This window comes from Lepidochelys kempii, chromosome 6 (assembly GCF_965140265.1).
Source record: "Lepidochelys kempii isolate rLepKem1 chromosome 6, rLepKem1.hap2, whole genome shotgun sequence".
NCBI classification, from domain to species: domain Eukaryota; kingdom Metazoa; phylum Chordata; order Testudines; family Cheloniidae; genus Lepidochelys; species Lepidochelys kempii.
Genome location: NC_133261.1, coordinates 61,846,952 through 61,872,515, shown reverse-complemented (window position 1 = coordinate 61,872,515; position 25,564 = coordinate 61,846,952). Strand labels below are relative to the sequence as shown.

The 25,564-nt window shown below is 45.3% G+C and overlaps 1 protein-coding gene across 1 annotated transcript in view; it reads left to right on the top strand.

Moving 5' to 3' along the window:
• Nucleotides 1-25,564, top strand: part of MYBPC3 (myosin binding protein C3) — a 128,627-nt gene that overhangs the window by 9,378 nt on the left and 93,685 nt on the right. Inside the window, exons 2-12 of the mRNA XM_073350333.1 lie at nucleotides 591-857; nucleotides 1,420-1,527; nucleotides 2,260-2,346; nucleotides 2,492-2,640; nucleotides 4,713-4,830; nucleotides 7,016-7,064; nucleotides 9,744-9,788; nucleotides 11,768-11,824; nucleotides 12,462-12,464; nucleotides 24,078-24,101; nucleotides 24,812-24,981. Of these exons, the coding sequence (XP_073206434.1) occupies nucleotides 591-857; nucleotides 1,420-1,527; nucleotides 2,260-2,346; nucleotides 2,492-2,640; nucleotides 4,713-4,830; nucleotides 7,016-7,064; nucleotides 9,744-9,788; nucleotides 11,768-11,824; nucleotides 12,462-12,464; nucleotides 24,078-24,101; nucleotides 24,812-24,981 (1,077 nt within the window). The remainder of the gene's footprint in view (nucleotides 1-590; nucleotides 858-1,419; nucleotides 1,528-2,259; nucleotides 2,347-2,491; nucleotides 2,641-4,712; nucleotides 4,831-7,015; nucleotides 7,065-9,743; nucleotides 9,789-11,767; nucleotides 11,825-12,461; nucleotides 12,465-24,077; nucleotides 24,102-24,811; nucleotides 24,982-25,564) is intronic.

The window sequence follows — 25,564 nt, the reverse complement described above, 5'->3', positions numbered from 1 at the left end:
CGAAACCTTAAATTCGAGTGAATAAATGAAGACTCAGCACACCACTTCTGAAAGGTTGCAGACCCCTGCAGTACCTTTTTACCACAAATTAAGGCAACAGTTAGGACAGGATGTGAACGTGAATCCTGTATCTAAAAGAAACTGCATGGGAAACTCCAGGAGACAGCTTTGTGTGTATGTACTGAACCATCATGACACATACCATCACACCCAAGGGGAAGAATTAGAAAATCACAACTGTACAAATATTGGTCTGAATAGAGGTACAGGAAGACAGGTAGTGCTTCTGACTTAAGCAGGGTCCTTAGTTTGGGAACAGTTTTCAATCCATTATGTATTATTTCATGACAATATGGATATTTGACACCTAAATTACAGATAGAGTCAATTAACTGAGATCTAAAGCGAAGTCTATGCAGAGTCCTGTTAAATTGGTCTGACCATTCCACAGTTGTGGAAATGGTTATATTCATATCTTGCACAGGCAGATGGGAGGTAGACTGTGCGGGAGGGAAGGCAGACAAAAGCTGTTGTACACACAAAGTCTGACTACAAGAAAATGTAAACAGGTGAACCCTCTCTCTTTTTAGCTTCTGCTTTCACCAAGAAGCCAAAGACAACAGAGGTAGTGGAAGGAGACACAGCTGTGTTTGAAGCAGAGACTGAAAAGACTGGCATCAAGGTGAAGTGGCAGCGAGCTGGAGCAGAAATGTTTGAAAGCGAGAAGTATATCATCAAGGCTGAGGGGAACAAACATTCACTGACTATCAATAACACTGGAAGAGAGGATGATGCGCCATATGCTGTAATTGCGGGGAGTTCCAAGGTCAAATTTGACCTCAAAGTCAAAGAGCCAGGTATGGTATCTCCTAAACCACTATATTCAGAATTGCCAACTCAAGCATTCAGAAATCATGAACTGGGCCCATAAGAATGAGATTTTAATAATAAATAATAAATGGGGGGTTTATATTTATTTGCCCTCTAGTGCCTGAATCTCACACAGAAGCAAATTGTTTTTAAAAGTTCATAAGTTTCATAAAAGTTCATCCTTTTTCATAACTGCTGTTTCTATATACATCACAGAAGCCAAAGGGTAGAAAAATTATTCTTAAAACATCTGAAATTTGATATGTCAAAATTATGGCATTTAAAAATTCAAACATCTCTTTTGAGAGAGAGAAGAGGGTTCTTAGCCATCACAGCTCAAAGCGTGGCAAAGGCAAGCTATTCTTATCTGGTTAGAAACTCCATAAGGCTGGTATCTTCCAAGGCAGTGCACCTTCCAAGCTCTACAAGACAGACAACTTTCTGTGCATTTCCTAAGGCTCACTGAAGAGATGCTCCTCTGCACAACTCTCTCAAGTATATCCAAGAAATACATAGCTTTCTGTAACCTTGCTTTCCATTCCTTTTCAGAAAAGTCTGAGGCAGTTCTTCATACTGAAGCTGTTTCTACCCCAATTGTCTCAGACTCACCTACACCAGCAGAGACACAACCAGGAGAATGCACCAGGAGTTCTGAAGGTTAAAAAATAATAATAATAAAAAAAAGATGCTAGGACTAACCTTAATTCAGTGGCTCTCAATCTTTCTGGACTATTGTAGCCCCTTGCAGGAGTCTGATTTCTCTTGCGTACCCCCAAGTGTCACCTAATTTAAAAACTACTTGCTTACAAAATTAGTTAGCGGTTGACACAAAAGTGTCACAGCAACTATTACTGAAAAATTGCTTACTTTCTAATTTTTACCATAATATAAATATTGTACTTACATTTAATTGTATGGTATATAGAACAGTATAAGCTAGTCATTGTCTGTATTGTAGACAATGGTAGAGATCATCCTTGAATCGAGGGATCGCCAATCAATCATGTCTGTATAGTTTGTACTGACTTTGCTACTGCTTTTTATGTAGCTTGTTGTAAAACTAGGCAATTATCTAGATGAGTTGATGTACCCCCCTGGAAGACCTCTGTGTACCCCTGGTTGAGAACCACTGCCCTACTTGACACATTGAAAGAAAGAATAGGGACAAGGAATCCCAACATTGATGGTGGGGGAAAACAGGACCAGGAGGAAGAAGACAAGTGACAAGCCCCAGCCAAGTGGGAATAAGGAGTTATGGAAGAAACAGGAAATATCTGAATGGAGAAGAATCTTGAGGGAAACATTGAAATGATGTAAAGGATTCACTATATAGACTAGGACAGAGGCTGAAATGGAAAGATAGTTAATAAATCCAGATATTTGGTTCAGTTCCAGCTCCTGAGGCTCAGCCAGAGCTGCCTCTGGACCCTGTTGGTCTCTTCGTGACACGGCCTCAGGATGGAGAAGTGACTGTTGGTGAGTAAAAGACTTGATTTTTGTAAGCTGCTATGCTACTACCTGGATACTACCTTTATCTCTGTAATTATTGTACAATAGCAATGATCTAACAAAAATACTAAACATCACTCACAGGCTTATCTTAACCTGTCTCCCTTTCAAGGTGGAAACATCACATTCACTTGCAAAGTAGCAGGTGCCAGCATGCTGAAGAAACCATCAGTGAAATGGTTCAAGGGAAAGTGGATGGACCTGGGAAGCAAAGTGGGGAAACATCTCCAGCTGCATGACAGCTATGACCGAAACAACAAGGTACAGCCAGCAAAGCAGAACTCTCAATCTCTCTCTCCTAGCCACTAACCTTTGTTCTGGGGGAAAGATCTCTTCCCTAGTAGTGACATTTTGGTACTAAGGTGCCCAAAATGGCGCACAGTATTCTAATCATAGATACAGATCTATAGTCAGAGGATCTAGACAAAAGTAGAGGTAGATACTATCACTCCTCGGTTCCATGATAAATGATAAAAGATTTGGAAGACAAAGATTTTTGAGGAAACGTTCAGCATATGTTCAGTCTGGAGAAGAGTCTGAGCAGAAGTTTGGTAATTGTATGAATACACAAAGGCATACCAGAAAGAGGACAGAAACACTCACTCAGCAGTGAATACAGAATAGGAATGCATACAGCCAGGGAAAACAAAGAAATGTGTAAAAATCCCACATAATTCTGATAAAAATCAGTTTAACAATTTGCTAACAGTGGTAGTGAAAAACAGAAACATCCAATGTAACAATAGTAAGGATTTAAAAAAAACAAGTTTGGAAAGCATCTAAACTTTAATTCTTCAGAGTATAAGCCAACCTTTAACTAATTTGTTTTAGAAATAAATGCTCCTTGTGTGCACACGTAACAGGGTTCTACTCACTGGTGGGGCAACTGCATGTGGCTGCATCTGGGGAATTAGCTCTGCCTGGACTGACACACCCTTCTGTCAGTCACTAACTCCATGGTGAGGCTCTCTCTCAGAACTCAGGGTGCTCTTTCCTTCTCACTTGCTCACACCACAGCCCCTCTTCCTCTCTAGGAGTCGCAGTGCTTCCTCTTTGTGGCTTGGCCCTCCAGCCAGGTCATTATACAGTTTTTCCCTTCCAGAAAAGTTTCACTGGACTAGGTGTCCAAGTGCCATTCTAGCCTGTTGTCCCATTCAATACTATGCCACTTTCCCACTGGGGGAACCAGGCCCACCTGCTACTCCAGGTTCCAACCAAGGGACCCTACAAACAGCACAGACCTTGCCTGCTAATGTTTCCCTGGGCTTCTTCCTACTTTGACATCTACAGGCTTTCTTCTCCACCACCCCTTTGGGTAAACCACTTCCATAAGGGTCAGGATCCCAGGCCTTCTGTTTCCTTTTCTTTACCTTCAGGTTTCATCCTTCTCCCCTCACTAGGACAAGAGAGTGACTACAGACCTTCACAGTGCAGCCCTCTTCTGCTCTCCACTCCCAGCTTTATATAATCCGTACCTACTCCTGTCTAGATGGGCCCATCTTCAATTAGTGCTTGTCAATCAAGCCTCAGTCTCCCCCAGGTGCAGCCTATCACGTTAATTAGCACCTTCTGAGCCATTTTAACCCCTTCAAGGGTGGTGTGGGCTGAACATCTCATTGCAGCAGGTTAATCTATAACTGCCTACTCCAGGGTTCCTTGCACCTGAATCTCAGGCAGCTGGTATCGGTCACTGTCAGAGATAGGATCCTGAGTTAGATGGACCATTGAACTCATCTAGTATGGCAATTTCCATGATCTTATTGCATAATTATCCTCACAGGAATATTCAGCCACCCATACACTGGTGCTGAAATTAACTGCTTTATTACAGTGGGTAAATTATCATAAAGCGATCAACAAAAATCCATTCCCACCATAAATGAATCTATAATGTGAATACTCTAGCCCAGAGACAGACAGACAGACACCTGGAACACAAAGAAGTCTGTAGTGCGTCACTCTCTCTTCCTGTAGGGATCACGCTAGCGTTATGGTTTGTAATATACTTGCTATGTGTATGCATCTCCACTTCCCTCTACTGGATGCAATAGGATAGATTTGCCCATCGGTAACACCAATCCTTCCGAAGGCTGAATTTATGGAACTGCTCTATTAGCTGTAGATAGAGGCCTACATTTTTTGGAGATGGAGGACCTCCTCACCCAGCCACAAGTGAGACAGAGTTGCACATACAGGGAACAAAGTGGGGTTTTTAATGAATTCCAGCCTTTGTCTATCACTGTTAATGTTCTGGTATGCTATATTTGTTTCTATGCATTTTTATCCTTTTATTTTCTAACTTCCCTTGCTCTGTGGGCTGATCTTTTTTTTAGGTTTACATCTATGAAATGCACATTATCCAAGCAAAAATGACTTATGCAGGGGGGTATAGATGTGAGGCGTCTACCAAGGACAAGTTTGATAGCTGTAACTTCAGCCTGATTGTCAATGGTAAGATTATATGATTACAGAAATGTGTTGCTAAGTCAAAGGTGAAAGTGGGCTGGTACAGGCTGGTATGGCGTACCGGTAAAAAGTGGCCACTGGTACCAGCCCATACGCAGACAACATTAAAGTGCTGCCATGGCAAAGGACCCTGCTTAAAGAGCTGCCGTGGCAGCACTATAATGTCGTTGCCCCTCCCTTCCCCGGACTGCCGACGGGGGCGAGGGGAGGGCAAAAGGGGCTGCTGCCCTGGGGCCAGAGATTTAAAAGGGCCCGGGGCTCTCGGGCGCTGCTACTGCGGCAGCAACCGGAGCCCTGGGCCCTTTTAAATCGCTGCCGGAGCCCCGGGTGGTGCGGGCCAGGCAGTGCGGATGGGCTGGCTGAGGGAGGCTGACTCCCAGACCAGTCCCTTCTGCCCAAGGCCCCGCCCCTTCCAGGGGCCCAGAGCCGAGCCCCCATACTGGTAAGAGTTTAATGTTACTTTCACCCCTGTGCTAAGTTAGGTTCTATCTTATTCCCACTCTGTCCTCCCTGTGTACAGAGTAACCTCTCTCCCCAATAAACAGTGGCCACCAGAAGAGGGTGTAGGTCAGGTTTGAGAGAAACTGGCAGAAATTTATGTAGGCCCAAAACTAGAATAGCAGGAGTGCTACAGATGCAGATTGAGATGCATTAGCAGGGCTATGAAGGAGGGGGGTGGCCTCTAAAAAGAAAAGTAGTGTGTAATTCAAGTCAGGACTGAGATGTACTGAAAGAGCAACACGAAGTAAGCAAAAGGAGAATTAGCCTGTATTATCCTTGGCTTTATCCAGGCTTCAGTCCCACACTTCCATGAGCACTAAATTCAGTAAAAAAATTTTTAAAAGTCTGAGAATTAACTCCAATTCTAGGTTGCCAAAGGCTATGTACTTGAACATGGACATTTAAAAAGAAAAAGGAAAAAAAACTTGGAAAAGTTCAGAAAGCTAACACTATTACTTCCTTTCCTCCGGCCAAATTCAAGCACGGCAGGAGCTTCTGGCAGTATAAAATTGCAACAAGAATAGTTGACTAGTTTTAGCAAGGGATTTACTCTAAACAGTTGCTCTTGTGTGCCAGTGATTAAAAGGGAAGTACATTTAACTATCTATTTACCTCCAGTGTAGAATGGGTCACCAGGGATTTCACTAAAAGAGTGTGAGCATGGTTCACCCTTGCTAGTTCAATATTTGCACCACTCTCCTTCCTCAGGGGTTGTGTTGCGGAGTGGTAGCTTTAATTGGTGACTGGGGCTCCATAGGAGCTTCACAGCACAGGCACTGACTTTTGTTTTTCCTAGTGGGTGCTCCACCCCTTTCCACTCGGAAGCCCTGCTCTTGCTGGGCCTCTTCCCGCCCAAGGACCCCTCCACCCACACACTGCTCCCTTCCTGAGCGCCTCCCACCAGCCACTTGCTAAGGAGCAGCCAGCCCCAGGGGCCTGTCAAACAGCTGACTGGTGGGCAGCCAGCCCTGGGTCTGGAACCACTATGGCTGGTGGGTGCTGAGCACCACCTATTTTTTTACATGGGTGATTGAGCACCAGAGCACCCATGGAGTTGATGCCTATGCCTCACAGGCAGTGGCAGACCAGGAATGCATTGAGTCAGCACTGCTCATTTCTGAAGCAGCACTGGTTGGCTGCAGGACCCATGATGGTATAGGGCATAGGTTGACTTTCAGTCACTGGAGGCTCTCTACCCTAGGCTATGCCAGCAGTAGCTGGTTTAAATTGGAGATTAATCAAACACTTTATACGCAGCTTCCCAGCTGTAAACCTCTCCATGCTTCTATTAATCAAGGGAATTTATCTTCTGCCTCCACAGATGGTAATATTACCATTAATGAACTATAATCCATTTGGACGTTCTCTAGCACCTTTCACCTGAGGATTTCAATGCATTCATTATGTCAATATTCAGACCAGATTTTACAGAAGACAATATGACTTTCCCCCTGTCAAACTACAAATTAATGTGAAGCTTGAGGTAGAACCCCAGACAGTTACTTGCACTAACCATGGCTACCATTCAGTAAGTGATTAATCATAGTTAAAATATAAGATCTTTGAAACAAAAATGGCGTGAAAGGAAAAACTTTTGCAGTGGTGCTGTCTCTTCAAGAACACACTCAACTGTTTTCCCACCTTCCTTTTCCATTGTATGCCACATCAGAAGCACCAGGAACAGGAGACATGGATATTCGCACTGCCTTCCGACGAACGTGAGTAGGAAGCTTGTGCTTCCATGTGGAATTCATTACCTTCCTAGACAAGGTCATGTAAGAGAAAAACTATTGTACAAATAGCTATTATTACAAAGATTTATGTAAGTCTATAGTGTAAGTGTTTTTAAGGCTAAAATGCCACCCTTGACTCTCAGACATCATCTAAAAGAGGTTGGCTCCTTACTATGCAACAACAAACCCGATCTTCAATTATTTCAGAGATAATGAACATAATTTCTCTAAGAATTGCACTAATTATTTTTTCTACAGTGTGAAAAGAGTATTTCAGGTACAAGTCAACAGGGGCGCTAATGATCCTGTGCTAATGATCCAGGCTGTATGGCTGGGACCAAGCAATGCTTTCCAAAATGGTTTAGTTGAGCCTGAGGATCCACTTGTGTCTTAAGACACTCTTGCACTAGACAGGGATCAAGAGTTTGGACATAAATACTATATAGCTGATTACAGTATGGTTATATTTAATTTTATTAATGTTTTGTAATTTTATTACAAGTGCAATCAATGAGATTTTGAATGTATGTGTGAATGGTCAGGTATATATACACCTCCTAGACTATTAAGAGCCACATGTAGGGTTGCCAGGCGTCCAGGCCAGTAGAAGTCTGGTTGGCCGCAGCACCCACAAGGCAGGCAGGCTCCATGCCCAGCTCCACGCAGCTCCCAGGAAGCAGCTGGCGTGTTTCTCCAACTCCTAGGTGGAGGGGTGGCCAGGAGGGCTCCACGCGCTGCCCCCACCCGCAGGCGCTGCCCCAAGCGCTGGCTCCGCAGCTCCCATTTGTCATGGTTCCCAGCCAATGGGAGCTGTGGGGGTGACGCATGTGTGCAGCGTTCAGAGCCCCTTGGTCACCCCTCTGCCTAGGAGCTGGAGAGGCATGTTGCCACTTCCCAGGAGCTGCCTGAGGTCAGCACCACCTGGAGCCTGCACCCCAAACCCCCTCCCATGCCCCTGCCCCAGCTCAGAACCCCCTCCCACACCCAAATTCCCTCCCGACCCTGCACCCCCTCCGGCACCTCAACCCCCTGCCCCAGCCCTGAGCCCCCTCCCACACGTCGAACCCCTTGGCCCCAGCCTGGAGTCTCTTCCTGCACCTCAAATCCCTCATCCCCAGCCCCATCCCAGAGCCCTCACCCTCTCCCACACCCCAATCCCCAGCCCCAGCCTGGTGAAAATGAGTGAGTGAGTGAGGCTGGGGGAAAGCGAGTGACTGAGGGAGGGGAGATAGAGTGAGCGTGGGCTTTGGAGAAGGGGCAGAGCAAGAGTGTTTGGTTTTCTGCAATTAGAAAGTTGGCAACCCTAGCCCTAGGGCATTGCTTAGGTGTTGAGAAAGGCCACTCTTCCCATCTGCAATAAATTCTCAATTGACCTAGAAACTCTTAATAAAGCTGCCCTGACCTCTACCGGTTCAATTGAAAGAACTGTTACAGATTTTTGGTAAAGTTTAGGAAGTAACTTGCAACTGTATTCATTACTGAACACTCATTTATCTTGTGTGTAAATCAGAGTGTTATTTCCCTAAGTTATCAATAAAAATCACTCCAACAGCCATCAACTGTAACAAGTACAGTCCTTCAGGGCAATATGTGCTATCCCTCAAGGAATTTTAACATGATCTTTACTGTGCTCCCAATAGCTACAGTGAAATTTATCACTCCAGCACTTACATTTCACTTGAACCAATTTTCCTAATACAGGAGAAAATCCAGCACAGTCAATTGCTTGTGCTTTTCCACAAGTTATTATTATATGAGATCTGCCTTTTACACTCTACTCTGTCACAAGGAACCAAGAAAAGTCTTGCAGAATTTAACTAAACAGTAACTATGGAATCCATATGTGCAGCTGGTCAGTCCTGCTGTGATACAGGCTGGTTCCACTTGAACATAATTCTACATGGCCAAGCCTTTGTTGTCCTTTATTTAGCATTCAGTAGTTCCTCTTTCTGCTAGCAGGATAACGAAAGCAACAAATCTAGTGCTAGTGAGTGCAATGTGGGTGTAAAATCCTAACAAATCTTTTGGATTTAGGGAGTTTCTGGTCAGCATGGAGGAAGCATAACTCCTTCCCATCAAAACCCCTGTCACAAAACAAATAACCATATTTATCTTTGCTCTGTCAGTGAGCCAGAGCTGAAGACTGAAGATTCCTTCCTCCTTTACTAGACTGTATTAGGAAGACTCTGTGAAGGGACTGCACCAGATTTTCATTTACTGCCTTTACTGTCCAGCAGAACGTAAGACACAGAGACACTGCATTACACAACACCTTTTTGCAGAGTCTGACTATGATTCAATGAAGGCCCAAGATTGCCCGGCCCATTTGATTGGCAGGATATTTAGGATTCATTTGTCTCTATGAAACTGAAGGGAGGTATTTTGACAGCCAAGCAAAAACTTGTAGATGACTCAAGATATTCCCTACGACAAGCTGTGAATGTACAGGAGGGTTAGAATGTCATGCAGCTGCATGGACTAGGCAGTAGCAATTCTCCTTTTGGAATGGAAAAGGCTCCTTTGGGACAGAGCACTTCTAAAACTACTGCATACTTGCCAGCGGAGCTTGGAGTTTGATGATCTTAACTTGTTCTATGAGAAGGCTGCAGAGATTAAACTGAAGTGCATAAATCTAAAATGCTGTTTTTTGTGACTCTCACTCAGGAGCCTGGTGGGAGGAGGAAGACGGATGTCTGCAGCCTGTCTCAGGTAGCCCAGGTTTCTGCCAGCAGTCCCAAGCCTCAATGAACTCTCTCTCTCTGATCAGTAAAGAGAACCAGAACTTGTTGCAGATTTAATTTTGAACATCTGAATTCATTACAATAAATAAATAATAATACTTAGCTCTTATACGTGGCTAGAAAACACAAAAACAATGATCATGTGAGACAAGCATAAAGCAATGAGAAGAGTAGAGCACTTTGATGCTTCAGTGAGAGAGATTCATTTACAGGAAGAGCACATGCTGGACATATGGCATCCTCTAAGAACTGTGACTCTGAAAAATCTCAAACTGAATGCACGTCTGCCCTTCTATCATACACACATCCTGATTACACCTCCCTCACTGCTCCCACACAAATTCTCACTTGGATATGAAAATATACCTGTGTGCTATCCCATCCCCCTCTGTTCCTAGTGCTTTCAGATGTCCTATTTTACAACTGTATAACTCTTTAATTGCATTTCAGAAGTTATAATTTAAGGAAGTTTCAGAAGAGCTAAGCAACCACAAAGCTCAGCTCCCATTTAGGCATCAGAAAAAGTGGCTACTTTTTTCAAAATAGATAGCAAGGATTTTCAAAGAACTTAACATATTGGCTGCTGAGATCTTTAGAAAAATCTGGTCATAAGTGTCAGAATACAGAGGATTTCCTCCTGCAGCAGGGGGTTGGACTAGATGACCTCCTGAGGTCCCTTCCAACCCTGATATTTTAGGATTCTATGATATTCTATGAATAGGAGCTTCTAGGTGCTCAATTCTTTAGAAAAATCTACCTGAATTGTGGGTGCTAACCATTTGAAAATCTAGCCTTGAGCTATTTTGAAATCTGGCCTTACATTAGTGACTTTATCTATGACTAAAGCCCTCTGCCATTCAAGTTGTTCTTATCTATCAGTCAATACACCCATCAACATACTAGAGTGTCTAGGCACCACATAGGGAAAATTAGCCCATGCAGTGTTGTTCTAGTCTGAAACCAACTATGTAAAAATGGCACTTTTGTAATCAAAAGAGCTTTCCCCAATGCATATTAAGAATCAGATCTGACTAAAATAAGTTTTTACTGCTGTTGACTCCAATTAACCTGGCACTGTCAATGCAGCTCAGAAGGTGGAAGCTGGATTCTATTCCCTCTTTATCAACAAAATTGTTTACTAAATTTCAATCTGTTGAGGCTGTTTCTTGCATTTGTTCCTGACACCTTGAGTTTCTCTGGCCTACTGTCTACTGGCATACCTGTCTTCAGCAAGATTACCTCCTTGTAAGCAATCAGTGCTGGCAAATATTGGAGACAGAATAATGGGCAACATGGACCTCAAGTCTGATTGAATATGGCAATTCCTGTGTTCTTAAAGCAATAATGTATGCAACACAGGATGTCACTTGAGGGCCATATTAAAAAAATACATAAGATACTGTTGTCTTAACGCTGTCCCAACTCATAAAACAGTTTCTACATCCCCACATCTAGTCCCCAGAAAGCACTTATGATTCTAAAGCACTTTCTATAGTCCCCAGAAAGCACTTATGATTCTAAAGGAAGATCCCAGCAATGCTCCACAAATTTCCTGGAGCATGTGGGAAATGTGTTTATTGGACTACTGATTATATGTGTGATATCTTTTCTTTTAATTCAGAAAAAGGGGGATTACAATTCTACTAATCTAGATTACTATGTGCCACTAAATTAGTCACAGTGTAGGATTTCCTCTGTAAGCAGAGCAGGAGAAATTCAGGGTCAGTAAGTGCACTTCTTAAATCTATATAAAGGCCAACAAATAGGAAGAGAGAATCTCCAGATTTCTAAAAGAAAATGGCTGCAATGCCAATGAACATTCTAGAGTCATTGTGAAACTATCTCCTACTTCCCTTCCAATGATACATCTTATGCTTATGAGATAATTCTGGCTAATTCATTCCCCATCTCCTTGCGACACTATTATATTTTTCTGTTACTGTACAGTGCAGAGGGACATGAAGAAGGTGGAGAGCTGGATTTTAGTGCCTTATTGAAAAAGAGGTGAGTGAAAATCTGCAATCTCAGAACAATAAACTAACCAGTTAAAGTTCCACCAATTCATAATTCCCTTAGCATACCCTATAGTTCATCTAGTATGGAGAAACTGGGACTGGTAGATTTGTGACCTCTCCACAGACAGCAATACTTCACCATTTCTTACTGCATCTCTAGATTGTGTCTTCACCAGTAAAAAAGGTGTCTCTTACAACAGAGATAGATAACTTGTAAAAAAACCACACCTTTTTTTATTTGTGAAAATACAGATGTAGAGACTGGGACTGGAGTAGCTGTAAGCCTTCTACAGCACCTTCTGCTGGAAAAATGTAAGGACTGGAACAACTGCCTTTGGGATGTAGTGTTTGTCTGGAGTTTTCTATTCTCCTGAGTTGTCATTGGGATTGGAGAGTTGGGGAAATCAAAAATCTGTTTATTATAAACAATTGTGACTTTTCCAATTCTGACTCTTCTTCCTGGCTTCCATTTCTGGCCTTCTCCCACTCCCCCCGCCCCTTTTTTTTAAATTTTATGACATCTCTTCCCTTTCTCATCCCTCACTGCCTTCCTCTGATCTGCCTACCTCTTTTATCCTGCCATCTCAATCTGGACACACTGCTTCGGATTCTGTTGTCTAAGACAGAGAGTAAGATTTCTATTTCATCTCATTATAAAATGCATGAGACAGACTGAATAAAAGATTCATGTGGTTTGAATAATGCATGAGACTCCCCTTCTCACATGTGGAGCATGGCAAATTCCCTACACCCCGACAACTTGGAGGAGGGTATCACCTACTGATTTCCAGTCCAGAAATGCTTTTAAACAATTAGTTCCCTTGGAAGTAATGAGGGGGGAGATTCAATCCATGTCCTCTCCTACACTTTTTATGTTTCAACCACCCCTTTCTTTTAAAGGCACTTTTAAATTAGGCTTCAGTTTCCAGATTCTCTTAATAGTCCAAGATTTCAGTTCTATATTCCTAACCCATTTGCACAGAAATTAGAGATAGAAAAGACTTCTTTGATCACAATTAGTCCATTCACCTAATTTAGAAGTCACTGCAGGATTGTTCCCCACAAAAAATGGTTACTCACCTTCTCATAACTGTTGTTCTTCGAGATGTATTGTTCACGTCCATTCCAATCAGGTGTGTGCGTGCCATGTGCACACCAGCCAGAAGATTTTTCCCTTAGCAGCATCTGTAGGGTCGGCCTGGGCGCCTCCTGAAGTTGCACCTTCATGGCACCCAATATAGAGCCCTGCCGACACCCACCCCCTCAGTTCCTTCTTGCCGACTGCTCCAACAGAGGGGTAGGAGGATGGGTATTGGAATGGGCATGAACAACACATCTTGACGAACAACAGTTACGAGAAGGTGAGTAACCGTTTTTTCTTCTTCGAGTGCTTGTTCATGTCCATTCCAAACAGGTGACTCACAAGCCAAAGTTCAGGAGGTGGGGTCGGAGTCATCCACTAATTGGAGCACAGCTCTTCCAAAGGCCGCGTCATCTCTGGTCTGTTGAGTGATCGAATAGAACGTGGTGAAAGTGTGTATGGAGGACCATGTTGCTGCCCTGCAGATTTCCTGTGTGGGGACCTGTGCCAGGAATGCTGCTGAGGAGGCCTGAGCCCTGGTGGAGTGTGCGGTGATTGGCGGAGCGGGCACCTTCGCCAAGTTGTAACACTCCCGAATGCACAACATGATCCACAACAAGATATGTTGTGATGACACAGGGAGGCCTTTTATTCTATTGGCCACCATCACGAATAACTGGACAGACTTTTGGAACAGCTTCTTTCTCTCGATATAGAAGGGTAGCACCCTATGGACATCCAATGAGTGAAGCCTCTGCTCCCTGCAGCTGGAATTTGGTTTAGGATAGAATACTGGGAGGAAGATGTCCTGGTTGATGTGAAACTGGGAGACAACCTTAGGGAGAAAAGCCGGGTGAGGTCTGAGTTGAACCTTATCCTTATGGAATACAGTGTAAGGGGGCTCTGATGTAAGGGCCCTGAGCTCCGACACTCTCCTAGCTGAGGTTATCGCCACCAGAAACGCCACCTTGTATGAGAGATAAAGCAGTGGAGCATGTCACCAGTGGCCAGTCCATAAAAGGACTAGATTAAGGTCCCAAGCCGGGATAGGCTGTCATACTTGCGGATATAATCTATGAGACCTTTAAGGAAACGGCCGACCATCAGGTTCGCGAAGACTGAGTAGCCATCTGCACGGATGGAAGGCGGAGATTGCAGCCAAGTGAACCCTTATCAATGATATGGACAGTGCCTGTTGCTTAAGATGGAGGAGGCAGTCCAGTATAAATGGCACCGAGGCAAGTGTCGGAGACTGACTGCTGCTCTGACCAGACGGAGAATCTCTTCCACTTGGCAAGGTACGTTGCCCTTGTGGAGGGCTTTCTACTACCAAGAAGAACTTGCCTGACTTGATCAGAGCAATTCAGCCATGGAGCTTCCACCACATTCAGCCATGGAGCTTCCATGATGTGAGGTGGAGCGATTCACGGTTTGGATGCCGGAGGCAGCCGTGATCCTGTGTGATTAGGTCCGGGACGAGTGGTAGGGTGACCGGAGTTGCTACGGACATTTCCAGGAGTGATGTGTACCAGTGCTGGCGTGGCCAGAACTATCAGTATCACCAGGGCTCGGTCCCTGTAGCTCTTGAGGAGCACCTTGTGAACGAGAGGAACCGGCGGGAACGCGTATAGGAGACGGCCTCCTCGTGGAAACAGGAATGCATCCGCAATGGAGCCTGAGTTGTGACTCAGGAAGGAGCAGAATAGCTGACACTTCCTGTTGCGCTGTGTGGCAAACAGGTCTATTTGGGGAAAACCCCAGAGTTGGAAGATTGAGCTCACTATGTCCGGCCAGAGGGACCACTCGTGGCCATGAAAAGACCGGCTGAGACTGTCCATCAGCTCGTTCTGTATCCCAGGGAGATGTGATGCTTGCAGGTATATCAAGTGCTCTACACAGAAGTCCCACAGCATGAGGGTTTCATGGCACAGGGGAGAGGAGCATGCACCCCCTTTGTTGATATAAAACATTGCCATGGTGTTGTCCGTGAGGACTGATACACATCTCCCTGATATATAGACTCTGAAAGCCTGGCATGCCAGGCGCACCGCTCTCAGTTCTCTGACCTTGATAGGCCGACCTCGCTGTGCCTGAGACCAGAGGCCTTGTGTCGTGAGGTCTCCCAAATGTGCCCACCCATTCCAGATCTGACGCATCTGTCACTAATGAGAGGGATGGCTGGGGGCTGGTGAAGGGGACTCCTGCACATACTACCTGTGGGTCGAGCCACCACAGGAGGGAGTCTAGTATTGGGTGAGGCAGGGTTACCATGCTATCCAAAGTGTCCCAAGATGGTTGATATACTGACGCTAGCCATGACTGGAGTTGGCGAAGTCTAAGTCTGGCATGCTGTACTACATAAATACACGTGGCCATATGCCCCAGAAGTTTCAGGCAATTCCTTGCTGTAGTGGTGGGGGACTGCCTGAGGCCCCATATGATGTCACCCAGTGACCGAAATCTGGCTTCTGGGAGGTATGTTCTGGCTTGAGTCGAGTATAGTACAGCTCCTATAAACTCTATCCTTTGCACCAGGGACAGTGTCATTTTGGCCTCGTTTAGAAGGAGACCCAGTTCGTTGAACATCCTTCTTGTGAAGCCAACCTGTGCTTCCACTTGAGATCTGGAGTGGCCTTTGATCAGCCAGTCGTCGAGGTATGGGAACACCTGTACCTGCCGCTTGCGCAGGAACGCCGCGACGACTGCCATGCACTTGGTGAATACCCAAGGTGCTGCTGACAGTAAACTGATAGTGGCTGTTGTTCACCAGAAACCTGAGATATCTTCTGTGAGGTGGAATTATCGCTATGTGAAAGTACGTGTCCTTCAAGTCGAGAGTGGCATACCAGTCTCCTGGATCTAATGAGGGGATAATGGAGGCCAAAGAGACCATGCAGAACCTGAGTTTCTTGTTGAATTTGTTGAGTTCTCGCAGGTCCAGAATTGGCCTGAGGCCACTCTTGGCTTTCGATATTAGGAAATACTGGGAATAGAAGCCCTTGCCCCTTTGCTCCTGAGGAACCTCTTCCACTGCCCCTACCAAGAGAAGCGAGTGCACTTCCTGCATGAGAAGTTGCTCATGAGAGGGGTCCCTGAAGAGGGATGGGGAAGGGGGCTGGGAGGGCACAGAATTGGATGGAAAATCCCCTCTCTACCATGCAGAGCACCCAGTGGTCCAAGGTGATACATGACCGTGCACGATAGAAAGGGGACAGTCAGGACGAAAAGGTAAGAGGTTGGATCCAGTTGCAGTACTGGTGTGCCATCCTCGACCACACCTTCAAAAGGGTGGTCTGAGGTTGGGGGGTGGCTTGGGCTGGCCCAAGCCTTGGCCTGAGGAGGGGTGCTGCCTCCTTCTACCGCTTCTATTCCTCCTACAAGGAGCGTCTTGGCAGTTCTGAACTTGGTAGAACCCAGAGGGAGGCTGTGGCTGGAAATGCCTACATTGAGTGGCTGGTGTAGGGAGCCCCAAACATCTAAGGGTGGCCCTTGAGTCTTTTAGGCTATGGAGTCTTTTATCCATCCTATTGGAAAAAAGGGCTGAATCCTCACAGGGGAGGTCCTAGATTGTTTGCAGGACCTCATGAGGGAGACCAGAGACCTGCAACCAGTAACTCCTCCTCATTACAACCCCCGTTGCCATAGTACGTAAGGCTGCACCTGCTGCATCCAATGACGCTTGTAAGGAAGCTCAGGAGACCAGCTTTCCCTCCTCCACCAGTGCCAAGAACTCTGTACAAGAGTCCTGAGGCAGTAGCTCCGCAAATTTGGCCATCACAGCTCATGTGTTGTGTGTATATCTGCTCACGATGGCCTGTTGATTTGCAACGCAGAGCTGTAGTCCCGCAGTGGAATAAACCTTCCTGCCAAAGAGGTCAAGTCTTTTTGCCTCCCTGTTCTTAGGGGAGGGTCCCAGGTAGCACTGGCACGCTCGTTGATTGGCGGCGTCAATGACGAGGGAGTTGGGGGTTTGGTGGGTGTATAAATGTTCATATCCCTTAGAGGGGACAAGGTTCCACCTCTTGTTCCTCTTGGCTGTAGAAGCCAGAGATGTAGGGGTCTGCCATACCATAGGGTTTTTGTTGTCTCTGTAATCGTCCTTATTAAAGGCAAGGTGATATGAGAGGGACTGGAGGGTGTAAGGATGTCGATGACAGGGTCAGATTCCTCCACAACCTCCTCCGCCTGTATGCCCAGGTTCTGGGCAGCGTGACATAAGAGCTGCTGGAGTACCCTGTTATCGTCCAGAGCTGGGGCCGTTGACATCCCTGCCACAGCTTCATCTGGGGAGGATGAGAAGGAGAGGCCTGGCAGCGGGCTCTGCTCACTCCCTTCAGCGCCCTGTGGGTCTCATGGCAAGTGGTATTCCGAAGCTTGTGGTGCCGGAGTTGCTGGGGGTGGAAATATCGGTGCTGAGGCAGGCGGTGCCAAAGTTTTGGTTCTGGCGGTACTGATATAGTTGACACCAGTGGTACCGATGCTGTAGCCGCCAATGGTGCTGCTGATGGGAGAGTCGGTGCCGGAGCTGTAGGGGACAACTGTGATGTTGGCGGCGCTTCTGTTGGCGGTGCTGCTGCCAGCGGTGCTGGCGGTGGGACGAAGGATGCCGAGGACACCAATGCCAACCTGGATCTTGAGCTGTGGATCTGTCCCTGGCTCTGGTGATACGCCCAGGGTGTCCAAAAGGACCACTATGTCAAAGGCTGCCACTGCGGAGGCCACGGTGCCGGGTAGGGCTCATGGTCATGGAGGGATCTGGACTTCCTGCTCCTGGTCCTATCGGAGCAATAGGACTCTGCCTCCACCTCTGAGGTCTCTGAGTAGGAGGACCACGGAGGAGTGGTACTCTGGGCTGCGGAGAGCGGTGTTGAGAGGTCGGGGACCGGTGCAGCTCCCCTGTGTGGGTGGGCCGTGCGGGGGAGAGGTGCACCGGGGATGGAAATCAGCGCGCCATCATCACTGGTTTGCCCCTTGACTGAAACTGGAGCCGCGCACTCACCGGTTACTTGTCTCTCCTCTGCGGGGAGGATGGCGCTGTGAGGCGTATAAGGTCCTTGGCTGCCTCGAATGCTTCTGGCATCAAGGGGAGCCGGAGGTCATCACCATGGCAGTCCGGGGACTCAACTGAACCCCAGGCAGGGCAGGAGTCAATGAGACCCTGGTGGACTGGAGAGACGAGGTGGCCTGGCTCGAGACACTCTTCGATGCCACAGGTCCCTTGGTCTTTAGATGGGGAAAGCGACCGCTATCCAGCCTTTTCTTCTTTTGTGGCACTGGGGACTGAGAACGGTGCCACACCGAAGAGGGTTTTTTATGGGCAGAGCTGTGGCGGTGCCATGAGACCTTAGGATTCTTGCTCGGCAACAGTTCGCACACCGTCAGCGCCGGAGCGTTGAGGACCATCGAGGAAGTGCATGGCGTCAGTTCTGCGGACCTGGGGTTAGAATGCCATTTCCATTAGCAGGATCTTAAGTCTTTGATCCCAGTCTTTAAGGGTCCTAAGGCGAAAATCCTTGCAGATCCTGCACTTGTCCTTTTGGTGGCTCTCCCCAAGGCACCGTAGACAAGAAGATGCAGGTCACTCTTGGGCATAAACTTGTTACAGTCCTCGCAGAGTTTGAACCCTGGGGACCGGGGCATACCCCAGAACCAGGGAAAATGTTGTTGTGGGGGGAAACCCCAAGAATCACAACAGCTAACAAACTATTTACAACTATTTAACAATGAAGACTGAAGAGGAAGCTTCCAAAAGCACCTGCAAAGCAAGAGTGACAGTTATTCCAGCTAGCCGTCACCGGCAGTAAGAGGGAACTGGAAGGGTGGGGGATCGACAGGGCCCTATATTGGGTGAAAATATATATTGCCATGAAGGTGCAACTCCAAGGGGCGCCCAGGTTGACCCTACGGACGCTACTAAGGTAAAAATCTTTCGGCTGGCGTGCACGCACACACCCTATTGGAATGGACATGAACAAGCACTCAAAGAAGACTATATATTAAAATGTTTTGTTCAGTATACTCTTAAACATTCCATGTGACGGAGCTTCCACCACTTTCCATAGAAAATTATTTCATAGTCTGGTAGATCTCCCTTGCTTTACAACTAAAGTTTCCTTTGCTCATCTTCATGTAATTGCTGCTACATATATTCCTGAGGATCACCACGCACTATTCCCAGGGGTGAAAGTAAATTGAGTGACTTACCGGTACTCTGGGGCCTGCTCTGGCCCCTGGAAGGGGCGGGGCCTAGGGTGGAAGGGGCAGGATTGAGGGGGTCAGAGCCAGCCCCAGCCCACCCTGTAAGGTAAGTGCCCCCCCACCGGGGTACCAGCAGCAGCCGGGGCTCTGGGGGCTATTTAAAGGGCCCGAGGCCCCCCTCTTCTACCGCCCTGGCCCTTTAAATAGCCCCCGGAGCCCTGGGGAAGCGGCGGGGCTCCAGCGGCTATTTAAAGAAGCAGGGCGGCAGAGGCAGCTGGAGACCCGGCCCTTTAAATAGCTCCTGGAGCCTCCAGTACCCCAGGGCTCTGGGGGCTATTTAAAGGGCCCGCAGCTCCCCTGCTTCTACTGCCCTGGTACTTTAAATAGCCACCGGAGCCCTGGAGTAGCGGCAGCGGGGCTCCAGTGGCTATTTAAAGGGCCTGGGTGGTAGAAGCAGGGGAGCCCCAGGCCCTTTAAATAGCTGCCGGAGCCCTGCAGCCGCTACTCCAGGGCTCTAGCAGTGGGGCTCTGGAGGCAATTTAAAGGGCCTGGGGCTCCAGCCATTGCTGGGAGCCCCAGGCCCTTTAAATTGCCCCCTGGGGAAGCCGGGCTGCCCCAGTACGGTGCACCGGCTCTTGCTGGTACGCCGTACCGGGGCATACCGGCTTACTTTCACCTCTGACTATTCCTCTCCCTCAATATTTAAAAACTGCAAATTATTATTGGCAGATGTTCCTGAGTTGCTTTTTCTTGCCAAGTTATACGTAGTTAACTGTTTCAAGTTTTCCTCAATGCGCTATTTAGCCAACTCTCTGTTCTTGATTCTGGCCTCAGTCTCTGCTCATGTGTTTTGGCTCCATTTATAATAGAATGGAACTGTGTTTATGTAGATTAAGATCCAGTAGAAAGCAAGTAGCAGAACTCTTAGTAATACAGGATTGAACTTGCAGTCTGTAAATTTCTACCTCATGGGCCTCATTTATTTTCAGATATACCACATACTACTGTGCCAACTAGATAGGGACTCTGCCCTCATAATGCCATCATAGAGAGCATTCCTAAATAGGTGGAGCCTGCTGGGAGAGGCTGGAACTACAGTAATTGAACTATCCAGAGCCATTACCTCTATACCAGTTGTTTCTCAACTGGTGGGTCATGATGACCTCCAGAGGGGTCAGATAAAGCAATCATGGGGGAAGCAAGAGACTGAAAATATTATTACAATTCTAAAGCAAAGACAATAAAAATTCCAGAGTAACTTCAGAATGGCCAAAGCCTTCAGAGTTTGTGAGGTCAAATGCAGTAGTTTTGGTAGCAGTTGTGTGGATTTTTAACTCTTATTTTAGAATAAATGAAGGGGGTCATAAGCATTTTTACTTCAAATAAGGTTTGCCAGTCTGGAAAGTTGAGAAACATTGCTCTGTACCATTCCCTAAAGTAACACCAGCTGGGAGAAGAGGGTAGTGTAGGAGTTCAGAACACCTCTAATGGAGCCTTCCTTCTGCTTTCATGATCAATTTTAGTGAACAGCAAGTACAGACAGAATTTTTTAAAATAAATAAATAAATAAAAGAGAGAGAATAATCTCCAGTACTTTCATGATTTTTGACCTACTGGGTTAGTTAGTTATCATTAATATTAAACTAAAAACCATGACTCAGGAAATTATGCTTTTAACTATCACTGCATTTTTACTCCACATTAATAACTCCTGGAAGACACCAAGCCTTTTTATGGGGTGAATATATGCTCCTTTGAAAACACAACTGGAGAAACAAACATGTTGAAGAACTCTCAAGAACTGCAGAGAGACAGAATGCAGGAATGACACCTCTGCCATCACCTTCTACTTCTGTTCCACCTTACCCATCATCAAGTACTACTTTACCCAGATGACGCACATGTTCACTGTCACGGAGAAAACTTAATTTTATATTGTACAGGAGTTGTATTTTCTGGCCACTGTAATTTAATTAGCTGGTGTTGACACACAGGTGCCATAGGCCACAGATAGGTCATGGGGAAGGGGAAGGGAACAGTTTTCACACTAGTATTAAATAGGATAGTGAAGAGACCTTGAAAGAGATGACAGCTGACAGGGTAACAGGATAGGAAGTAAGCAATCCAGGGTAACAGGATAGGAAGGAACCATCTCTGGGATGTACAAAACTATTTTTAACATCCTCACACGTTTAAAAAAATATCAGCTGCCTGTTCTGTTAACAGCAGGTTCACTGAGCTTCATCTTAATGTCCTCAAGTGCACTGTCAACCTACGAGGTGATCCCTGCAGCTAAGACCCTCAACATCAGGGAGAATTACTTTAGGGCAGGAGAAACCTAAGGAGACCAAAGTCACCACATTAAGAGCACTCCCCTTCCTGAAATGCTTAGCCTGGGAGGATGTTACTCCAGCTGGGTGGGAGAGGTCAGTCTATTTCTGTGAATACTACAAATCCTTACTGGAACTAAAAGAATGTTTTAATAAAGTTAAAGTGGTGACAAGGAGCATTAGAAATGGGGAAACATGAAGCCCGGAACTTACTGGAGGAGACAGGGACATGAATTCTGAAGGGTTATGAACAGGACTTTCCTGCTTCTAAGTGCTCAATTCTACACTATTTAAATGGTGATTCTTGGCTGTAAAATAGCTTTTTTATTATGTAGTGGCAATTTACAAGCCAGTCCATGCTCTGGAGAGTTACAAAACACTTGCTCTTTACAAACAAGGCTGAGATTGCACTTTGGGGAACATTCAGGTTCCTTGCATTTTAGTTCACATAAACATGGGTTTAGGGTGGGCTTGACACAGTTAGGGATTCTTGATGCATGATTTTTATTCAGGTATATAAATATTTTGGATGTATATACAATACCAACTACTTAAAGGTAAGTCTTGCAGGACCCACAGCAAGATCTCATTAGTCCTTACAAGTGCTGTGGGATTTTTGTTTCAGTTATTATTTATGCAACAACATTGGATTACATGACCAAGTACAAAACAGAGAGGGAGACAATTGGCCAAATTCTCTGCTTGTGTAAACAGGTGCAGTGTCATTGACTGCAAGGGAATAGCCAATAGCCTTTACCCCAAATATTTTTAAAATGAGTTATAATTTAAGAAAGCACCTCTACCAACTTCCCACAGGCATGAAGTCCAGTCCACAGATGATGATATGGTTTACATGAATGAGGCAATATTACAAAAAATATATATATAGCTTGGCTATACAATAACTAAGGTGGATAAGATAATTCTCTATAATTATAGAGGGATATAAACACCAGGAATGGAGAGGAGTTGTTTCAGGTGCTCCAACTGAGTATAACCAGAAATAATGGGATGAAACTGAACAATGGAAAATTTAAGTTGAATATTAGGGAGACCATCTTGACAATGAGATGTATTTGGTTGGGGAACAATCTCCAAAGTGGAAGACTTATTTGCGTTTAAAAAATAACCTAGACAATGTATTTGAACACAATATGAATAATCCTACCTTAAACTTTCAGGTGGACAGTGCATATAGGTTAGCTGGAGAGAGAAACTAGATTTGACCTAATAGGGGTTTTTTTTACGTTCTATGATTCTATACTTATTTTTGAGCCACTGTTTCCTCAGAGCATAATTGCTCCAATGCAAACCTTACATTTATAACTAGGAAACATGTATTTAGACAGTATTATAAATGTTGCTTGTTCACATTATCAAGAGCTAGCTAGCTCAGAGTGCTTCGTATGTTGAAAGATCTTAGACTATCTGGTAAATGGCCTGTTCTTTTGGTTGGCAGGGCACAATTTTTAATTGTGCCTTGCTAGGCAAAATACAAATAATTTACCAGACACAAAGAAACCAGTGGGGATATGTAGTGGGGAGGGAGCTGGCTGAATTTCTGGAGGACGTAGATATGCTCTAGTGAAGAAACATCTCCACTGTGGCCCGTATTTGTAACAGAATACTGGCTGGAGATCCAACCAGTCAATCCCGGTAATAGAGGATGTTAAACCACCTTAAAGAACAATTCTCTAAGTATAAGACTTTACATGCCAAGTTTCAGCTCAGAATGACTGAAGTGCAAGCTCCAAGCTGGACATGGATACTGGAAACCCTGACACTCAATTGCGGCACTATAATAATAGTAGAAATCCTGTTACAAACACCTTCCTAAGAAAAACACTGGAATATTAGAACCACCTTGTTAAAGATGCTCCCTAGACTGACCCCACTAACCCTCCATGCTCCTTTCATGCAGTGACATTCCTCACGGAGATTAATGGGAGATATTCCTTCTCTGTAGACATTCACAGTATATCATATAAATGAAAACAAAACTAAAGAGTCCTCTAAGTTTCCCTTCACTGCATGCTTCATAGCTTGTGTATGATTTGGGGGAGGGGAAGGGCCTGGGATTCATTACTGAACACAGCCTTATTACATGGGTATATTCTGCTGCACTGGAATCTGCTTGATCCTGGAAACAAGCTCCACCTACAAGGAGTTCTAAGAGGTGCTGATTTTCCCTCCAGGATTCTGGAGCCTGCATGTCTTGTCATACCTCCCTCATCCTTCAAAGGAATTCACCATACCGTCTTTTGTGAGAAATCCATTGAAAGATGTCAGGCAGAAGGATCATTTTTGGAATGAGGATAGTGACGTAAATAGCCTCACTTTGCCCTATGAGGCCATCTACCAGTAGCAGAAATAAATTGTGGTGTTTACATCTGCAATATAAACTGTAAGATGGAACTCTACAGAATGAGGCTGATTTCACTAGAAAAATGCATTTCTTCTTGAGTATATTTCAGTGCAACATATCCATCTCCCTGCTGCTGAAATGCAGGCTTTTTCTGCTAAGGGTGGAGATGATGATGGCTCTGTTGTATTAACACATGTTGCCCTCTTTCCTGCCCATGGGGATGCTGCATGCTTTTCCAAATGCTTCTCTGCATCGCTCTCGAGTCCAGCAGCTTCTTGCGCTCAGTAAATCGGTAAGTTTTTAATCAATCTTCAAATAATATATACTATGACAGGAGCATAATGTTTTTCACACAGCAGATCAGCCTACTTCTCATTCGGGTCCTACTGTACCACAAGTTAACTCTCCCATAATCACCAGCTCTTTGGGCAATCCATAAGCTGAGTGGCCCATTGTAAATAGTGTCTTGCTAGCCAGAACCTGCCAATCTAAGTGTCTTTCAACTCTAAAAACTGATTATAGACAACCTTCCCATCACAAAACTGATCTTCACTTTTAAAGATGAACCAGGCCTCACTTTAATAAAGAGAAGGAATCCTGGGAGATAAGAGGTGAGTCTCTATCTTATAGACATGAGCGTGGGCCTCAGAAGATCTGGGCTCATTTCCTGGCTCTGCCACAGATTTCACGGGTGATCTTAGGAAACTCATCTTTGTGCCTCAGTTCCCCATCTTTAAAATGGGGATAATACTTTGTCTTGCCTAGATAGACTATAAGCTCTTCAGGGCAGTAATTATCTCTAATATGCATATGTACAACATCTACCACATTTAGGCCCTGATTTTGGTTAGGGTCTCTAGGCATTTCTGTAATAATAAAGCTAGACTGCTGACATCTAATGCAGGAATGGCTTCACTTAAGCAATGCATAGCTTGCCAAGTTTATGGCTTCTTTGGAAGTTCTTTCTAGTGTGTCATTCTAATGTTCTACTCCTCTCCCTAGCAAAAGTGAGCCAAAAACTGAATTACAACCTGATGTTGATGTCTGGGACATCCTGCGGAGAGCTCCTCCTTCTGAGTATGAGAAAATTGCTTTCCAGTATGGCATCACAGACCTACGGGGGATGCTGAAACGCCTCAAACGCATAAAAAAGGAGGAGAAGAAAAGTACAGGTTGGAGAGCTGTATTTCTTCCTAAAATATCTGTTCTTATCTTATTTTGGTCATTGGTGTTTCCAATATCAACATTAGGGGAGAGGGACATGATTTAACTAGTTCTTCCAACTTTTCCTATAGTCTTTTATACTTGAGATGCCTGTTCCCAAGATAAGACCTTCACCAGGTCTTCTGAACTACCTCACTATGACTCTTGGAGATTACACACCTTCCTCATTTTGCTAAATTTCCCCCGACATTATAACACTCTGTTGTGTGCCTTAACCAGCAATGGTTCCTTTAGACAGGAGTGGTCAATTTTATCTTCCGTAGAAGACAAGGACTTCTCAGCTACACCCCAGACACCATGGCTTATGTGATCTAATGGGTCTTGTTTAGACTAGGATTTAAAAGTGGGATGTTAGCTAACATTTTAAAAGTCTAGTGTAGACAAGGCACACTGCCTTTAATATGTTATCAAGGGAAAGCCTAGTGAGAAATTTAGGCTTTGACTCAACATGTGCTAAACTGGTTAAATTACACACTGCCTTATCTATACTAGATTTAGAACATGCTAATTAGCATGTTAGCTAACATCATC